The sequence below is a fragment of the Sciurus carolinensis genome, chromosome 7, assembly GCF_902686445.1.
Source record: "Sciurus carolinensis chromosome 7, mSciCar1.2, whole genome shotgun sequence".
Lineage (NCBI taxonomy): Eukaryota > Metazoa > Chordata > Mammalia > Rodentia > Sciuridae > Sciurus > Sciurus carolinensis.
In genome coordinates this window covers 102,035,970-102,043,954 of record NC_062219.1, presented here as the reverse complement: position 1 = coordinate 102,043,954, position 7,985 = coordinate 102,035,970, and the positions used below count along the sequence as shown (strand labels likewise).

Below are 7,985 nucleotides of genomic sequence, written 5' to 3'. Positions count from 1 at the left end.
AGGCATTCAACTAGCATGCTGAGCAAGAATTGAGTTTCCTTTTTTGTCCACAGCATGAATTTCTCTCTCTCTCTTTTCCCCTAGAGAGATTTTGGAAGTTGCATTCACATAAATTTTCAACAATTGTCTCGCTTTTGAACGCACCAATCTTGCATGCTAATAAACCTTTACGACTTTCATTTTCCAACTTGTTAGGGCAACAACTAACACATATAATTCCTTTTCTGGAATTCAGAGTTAAGCCAAAAGTAGAAACCCCTTTTTCCCATGAATCTAATATGAGGTTTCTGAATTCATCTGAAGCAAGGCCAGGTTTCTTTCCTACCAGATGCATCCTTTCTTAAGTCCTCAACACTTCCACAACGAGGCAGAATAAACTCCAGAGCAAGCCTGGTGTCAGAGAATCAGCTGCAATCACTTTTAAGGAAAGTCTCATAACACATTTTCTAAAATGTTTTCTTAAGAAACAAAGGAAAAAAGCTGTTATGTAATCTGACTTAAGGTAAAAAACAGGTGTTACAAGAATGTTTAACATAGGCTGAGGGGTTAAGCCATGATTAAGATCACTTTTAGCTTATTCTGGAAGACTTTTTTTTTTTTTTTTTTTTTGCCATTCACATGTTTGGCCACAAAACACAGGCAGATTTTATTACCATTAACTGCACAATTAATTTTCTTATTTTCTTTAAGGCATGAAACATTTCCTGAAGAACTCTAAAAACATTTGCTCCATTGGAAAAGTGAATTTCATCTCCTATATCTCCTTTTCCTAGTAGAAAGGCTAGGAAAATGAAAGGAAAATACCACTTTTATTTCAAGGTATTTCTAAATATCATTTGCCAATTTTCCATGGAATGAAATTGGCAATACCCCTTGAATATATGTGTTTTGTCTTTATAGGTTTGATGTGTCATCCTTTTGGTCTTTCCCTATAAGTGACTTTTTTTCCCCCAAAGTAATGCATACATGTTTGCACTACCAGGATGCAAATTGGAATTTGGAAGAACTAAACTGGCTGATTCCTATTTGCTTTATGACTATCACATTTATCCTTTTAAACCTACTCATTAAGTCTCTATTCTAGAGTATTTTTATTCAGCAATTAATTAATTCTTTGAGAATGACTTTTTGCCATGTACATCTTTCTGGATTCAGGCAACCTAACCTGTTGAAGTCTTCTGTTGAAGAGTTTGCTTTTATATTTAGTGACATTTATCATTATCTAAGGCCAGCTGCCTGACTTCTCTTCAGTGCTCTGTTTATGGGGTTTGAACATCTATAAATGGAAACACTAGCTAACCAGAAATTATCGCCAGGGCTTTCTGATAGTGTCCTAGGCTCTCACAACTTGGAATGTCCAGCAATATCTAACATGTAAGCAAGTCAAATCATTTTCTAGACAGAATCTGAACCTCTGTTTCTCTCTCTGACTCTCTCTCTCTTCTTCTCTTTCAACATGGAATTTGAAAAGGATAAAAAAAGAAGCTTAATAAACAAGAATTTAGAGGAGAAACTAACGGTAAGATTTGTGAGATTTAGCATCCACAGGTTTATAATGTAATTGATAGAATGAAGAGCAGCTGTTACTGATTGAAAAAGTTGTACTAGCCAGCCTCTATGTCTGTGTTTTGCTGATCAAAACCTTGAAATCAGTAAGTTCCATGACTTTCCTAAAAATTCTTATGTGACAAATTAGTAGAAAGTCGGAAAATTTGATTTAGTTAAATAATGTGGTTTACTTCCATTTAAAAAATTGAAATACTTTAATTTTGAGTCCTTCCTGTGATTGTCTCAGTACTGGAAAATTGTTTTATTTATTGATATGAAGCTTAACAAGTATTCCAAGTCCAATTTCTTATGAAGATACCAAGGATATATGCCAAGGAAAAAATATAAATGTAGAATATTTTAATGTTTATTGAAGTAAGTTTAGTGAACTTACTCTTCAGAAATTTTTTTTGGTTTGTTTTTGCTACAGAAGTTGTAGAATCAACTTTACCTTGATACAAAGCAATGAACTATCCATGATTAATAGTTGCCACTCATATTTGCTAAACACCATGTATACCATACCCTTGAGTAAAATGTACTGTCCACGGTTCAGCTAATGTATGTAGCTGGCTAATTATGTTTGTAAATTTGCTGTGGCCACAGAAGTAACATTATAACCGGCTATGACTAATTGTAATAACATTGGAATAGCAAAAAGTAAAACTATATAAACTATAATAAAGCTAAATTTGTGGGAATGTACTGCTTTGTATGTCTGAAGTTGAGGTTTATGCACTATTAGTGATGTTAAAATTTGAAAAATGAAAACCAATGGGGCTAAAAAGACCTAAAGTATATTAAAATTTTATGATCTTAAAGAAGTATTTTGGATAAAACATAACCTTTTCTTAAAGGATTCAGGTCATCATTTTGAATATCAGCTGTGGACCTCTGCTCTAGGTGATTGTCCAAATATGTAATGGCCACAGACTATTTTGCTTTTTGACTATATTGAAAGGTCAAGTATTATAGAACTAACCAGGGATTTTGAATCAGAAGGTCTGGGTGAAAATTCTTGCTGCACAACTTCTGAACAGAAGACTTTGGGATTTTATTTAACCTTTTTGAATTTCAGTTAACTCACTTGTAAGATGAGGAGCAGTAATACCTACTTTGACAGCTTTTGTGAGGATTAAAAACTTATAATTATGTGAAATCTTTAGCCTGAGATTGTTTTCAAACTGTTTTTTTGGCCTGACTTACTTAAAGAGCCCATATCCCAATGTTATATATAAAGAGAAGTTAAAATGCATTTCAAAGTAAAAGGAATATTCAGATATGATAAGTGTAAAGGCTTAATGGTCATAAAACCTTTATGGAACCGGATACGGTGTAAATAAATACATGAATAAAGAGTTGCTAGGAACTAGGGTGAAATTTGACCCTGAGATGCCTGGCAATCTTTTACAGGAAGTTTTGCAAATAAACATAGTGGACATGGGATAAGTGCTCAAAGGGAAAATGATCTCTTATTATTTGAAGTGATTTGATGTATTAACATTTCACTTTCTGGAAGGTCAGACCTTCTTTCTGCATTACCCAACTCTACCTTGAACACAGCTATAAATCTTGAAGTGGACAAAAACCTGTACTTAGAGAAAATAACTGCCACAAAACTCATGAACATAACTCTGTAGCAGAGGCATAAGGCTAGCCTCTGACTAACTTCTAGGAGATTGGAGAAAAATATGGCAGCAGATCAGGGGAGTGAGAACAACCAGCTTGCACCCTGAATGGTTCTTAGGGAGGGAGGGACACAGGAAAGTCCAATATCTGGGAATTGAGTGGACGGCCAGGTAGAGCTCATAACTCAGACACCTTTCACATACAGGAATTCTGATGATACTGTGATGTCTAGAAAAGATTAGTTCATGTTCAGAATTTTCTATTTAAGAGATTTGGGAAATACATATCTTTGAAAATTTCTAATAAAAAATAGTTAGGCCTGTTGACTGCTTATGTGGTCAAATATCAAAACAATTCAATTTATGGAACTTTGTTTTCCTTGTTAAAACCAATGTAATAGTATATGACTGGCTAGATTTCTAAAAATAATTTATATGTATTTTTGTGGAGTTCACTATGTACTGAAAATTATTCAGCATATGTTAAAGCATGGTTTTTAAAAAGAGAGAATATTCTATCCTGAAATATTTAAAGATGTGTACATGATAATATTGTTGAGCTATAGTGTACATCTTGTTTAAAATTAAAGCTTTATTTCCTATAGGGAGTTTTATCAGGAACAATATCATACAATTATACAATATTATGTTACATGTCATGCAATAAAGCAATACGCTTAGTTGGTTTTATTTGAAAATAATTCCTGAGATATGATCAATAGTAAATAAGTAAAAACATGATAGTCTACAGAATTTAAAAATTCATCAGTGTTTTTCTACCCCAAGAGATAGATAATAATAAAATGGGATTCTTAACTGTGTATTTAGTTTAAATCTTAGCATACTCTGGGTGAATAAAAATCTACTTTTAAGTATTGATTTTTTTTGGCCCCTCAATTTTTTTGATGTTTGGTGATTAAAAGTAAAGACTCCTCAGTGCTTACCAATTTAAGGTGTATCTTTTATGCCTATCATTAATAATCAGAAGAAAAAAATTTAAATGTTTTTAAAAATCTACCAATGTCATATGCAATTTTTCACAAATTGGTGTTATCCAAATTTTTCAAACATAAACATAAATCATGGACTGAAGACATTTCTACCTCTTGAAAAACCAGCGATTAAGCCATGTTGTCATTGATTCTGCAAAATCAGATTACACTGAAGCTAATATTTGTGGGATATGTAAGGTGTGGAGGGAGGGAGCTATTTTGTAACAATATATTTTAGTTTGGTTAGTTCCACAATAATGGGTGTTGGGGCTGAATGAATTTGTTTTTCTTATATACTTCCCAATAGTGTTCCTAGGAACTCTGATTTTCCAAATGACTCCACAGAAAGTGGTTCTGCTCCATGCTCAAGAACATTCAGAAAACGTTGTGTAGGTAATGCACCATGTGGTACACTTCCTTTTGAAGACTCACATTGTATTTTAACACACTAAAGTCTCTAAAACACTCTGAAGGTTAATCTAGTGTTTCTTAAACTCACCTACCAACGTACTGCGTCGTTTTAATTTGGGGAGGATTATTGGGAATTAAACCCAGGGCCTCACACACGCCAGGCAAGCAAGCACTCTACCACTGTACATCCCTAGTCCCTTTTAAGTTTTATTCTGAGACAGTCTTACTAAATTGCTCAGGTTGACCTTGAACCTGAGATCTTCCTGCCTTAGTCTCCCAAGTAGCTGGGACTACACGAATATGTACTATGGCCAGCCCAACATAATGCATCTCAATGTGTGTGAAATGATGTCAATAGTCTTTCTTTTCTTTATTTTATTTTTCTTTATTTGTTTTTATTTTTTGCATTACTGGGGAATGGTGGTGAATATTCTGGGGAACTAGAATTTAAGAAATTATGTATAAGCATATGGATTAATAATTTGTTTAATTTATGAGTTGCATTTTCATGAAAATTATACATACAGCAATAAATTCAAGCAAGGTTCCATTTGTTTCTAATATGAAGTAACTTTTGAAATAGTTTTTAAAACAAGTTGCATTTAGTATGTTTTAATAAATAAGAAAAACTAAGGCAAAAATCCTGATTTCACTTACATTTATCTTTAATTGAAATTTCATAATGAAAAGAAACTATTCACGTACTAATGTAGCAAAAATGGTCCTGTCCTGGGTCATTCTGACATAATAATGGTTTCTTTCTCTAAGAGATGATAGGAACAAACAGATCCCATGCATAAATCTAATAATTTCTACTTTATTAATGCGATATGTCTCAAGAGAAAATTTCATTGTCCCAAGCATGATTGTTCAATAGTCTCACAAAAATACAACAAAAAAAGCATGTGCTTCAAATCATTTTATGATGAAACTTAGTAGAAGAAAATCAAGACAGTGGTTAAACTGAATGTTTACATATATTGCTTCCTTGAGCAAAAGTAACTCTCTAAGAAAGGAACTATGTCATCTGACGATTAAGTTTCTAATAGGGTGTATATGATTTAAAAGGTTGAAAACTTATATTTAAAATAGTTTAACTTTTGCTTTTTACATTTAAAATATTTTGAGTTCTCCTGGATTTGAAGATGAAAGACTTGGCTGCTGCAATGTAAATTTACTTATGTCATCAAAAATGAAACTATTTATCAATTCCAGAAAATTGGGTTCATCCTGCTTATCTTTCAGTGCAATGTAAAGAAAATAATGGTGGGTAAAATGTGCAAATACAATGAACTATATATTTAAAATTTCTGTGATAATTTATTAAAATGTAACTCCTTAATAAAGTTAAATTCATAGCTCCATTAATACAAATAAAATTAATTAATTTCTCAGAAGAAATCTATTAACAAACAAAAAAGCACAGAATTGGTGCTTTGTCTATAATTCCTGATGTCATCTGATGATAATTCGGAATTTGGGGGGACCATCTTGGAGATATGCAAAGTGCCTTCTGGGTAGAAATGTCCTCATTAAAAAACCAACAAAAAATGACTTTCAAATCATGTACATTTCTGAATACCTATTTCAAACATGAGAAGGTATTAAGGACACAAATGATAAAGTTCAGTTCCTCAAGGTGATTATCATATTTTTATTATTTTTAAGTAGATTACAAAATAATGATAAGTTTTAGGAGCTTGGAAATATTCCCAATTCCTCACATAGTCTTGTAGCAGCAAGTCTTAATGGTGAAAACATTTGTAAAGCATTTTACACAGTAATGTATTTTATTCTGTCATAATATCTACTTATTTGTTTTTCTTTTTGTGTCTAACTAGATTAATTGGTAACAGACTCACCAGTCCCTAAAACAGCTGGAAAAAAAAAAAAAAAAAGTTTATACTGCTAGTATTTCTGAAGGGTTACTCAGATGTTATTTTCAATATGACTTGAATGTTGTTCCTGATCTTACAACATTCCTCACAAGGTAACTTTGTATAATAAAACAAGTGATAAACTTAAATTTAGCTTATATAAGTGGTCAATCTGAAGGTAAGGTACTGGGTTTATATGCTAGGTCTATGGTAGCATGATTGATAGCCCTGGATTCTTAATAAGCTAATTTTGGTGATGATCAAATTGAAGGAAAGATGAAAACAAACAAATAATAACATTTCCTTATCTTTGGCATTGGGTCTTTTGTTTTGGAAAACAACTTTCATTTCTCTGCTACTCATAGTAAACCAATGACTTTTGCTATGTTCTGGACTTGACATAGTTGCCTTGTATGAACATTCTGTCTGAGAATTTTGATGGTAGAGGATGTGAATTAATTTATCCCCAAACCCCTTAGCTTCCCTGTGCTACTGGCCCCTGTTTTTTTTTTTTTTTTTTTTTTTTGTGACACCACCATGGGGAATGGCGCATTCCTGCATGTTTAAGAAGGTGACTGTTAACATTCCAATATGTTTGTGTTGCTTACTCTGTGTTCCACACTTCTACTTGGCACTTCTCCCAGGGTGGCCTGTCCTCAAGGTGATTATTATATTTTTATTATTTTCCAAGCTCCTAAAACTTATCAATAGATTCAATATATTTTGAATTTATTATCTGTTTTTCTCCAAAGAGTGCAGGAACTCTGTAATAAGTTGATGTTCAAAACACTCCATGAAAATAATTATTTTTGAAAAACAGATGGGCAGTAATGAACCAAATTTCTTAGTAAGTTCCTCAATACGTATCCTTCAACTGGAAGGCAAATGGAGAGATTTCAGAGTTTCAAAACGAGGATTCTCTGAATTTCTGAACTCAGTGTCACTTCTGAATTTTTAATAATGATATTGCTAATTTTACTTATCTTTACTTATTAATTTATTCTTATTTCTCAGGGAAATAGGAACTCTCTGAGAAGCCCATAAAGGGATTTTAGGATTGATCCCTTTGCATCAGGTATTGGAGAGTTCTCTAATTAAGACGATGTTATCCAAAAACTGAGACATCCCTCATCCCTCATGAGCAATAAGAAAATTCTGGTTTTACTCCAGCTGGAGATATACAGTTGCAATCAATTTGGCAGGCTGAAGTAAAAAAAAAAAGAGAAAAGAAAAAGAAAAAAGAAAGAACTATCGAGTTGCTCTTATGTCTCTTTTGCACAAGAAATAATTTCACTCTAACCTCTTCCAGCCTCCTCTCCATAGAGCCAGTAACAAATAAATTTTTAAAAATTCTTGCAGAATCTATAGCATTAAATTAGAAAAAAGGAGAAGGGAGGCGGTATGTCAAGGTGATTGTGGACCATGTACATAATTTTCAAATAAAGTGAAACTAGGAAAGTGATGAGTGAAGGTAGGTGAGTGTGTGCAGGTATTGTGAGTTCTGTCCTGACTTATCTTTGAAAGTTCAA

The 7,985-nt window shown here is 32.7% G+C and overlaps 1 protein-coding gene across 14 annotated transcripts in view; it reads left to right on the top strand.

Annotated features, from left to right (window-relative positions):
- Positions 1-1,382: 1,382 nt before the first annotated feature.
- The window catches only part of Mlip (muscular LMNA interacting protein), a 230,014-nt gene continuing 223,411 nt past the window's right edge, over positions 1,383-7,985 (top strand). For 13 of the 14 annotated variants that reach the window (XM_047558885.1, XM_047558883.1, XM_047558879.1 and 10 more), the window contains exon 1: positions 1,383-1,519. In XM_047558885.1, coding sequence (XP_047414841.1) covers positions 1,457-1,519 — 63 coding nt within the window. In that variant the 5' untranslated portion in view covers positions 1,383-1,456. The remainder of the gene's footprint in view (positions 1,520-7,985) is intronic. The other variant, XM_047558878.1, reaches the window with a different exon arrangement.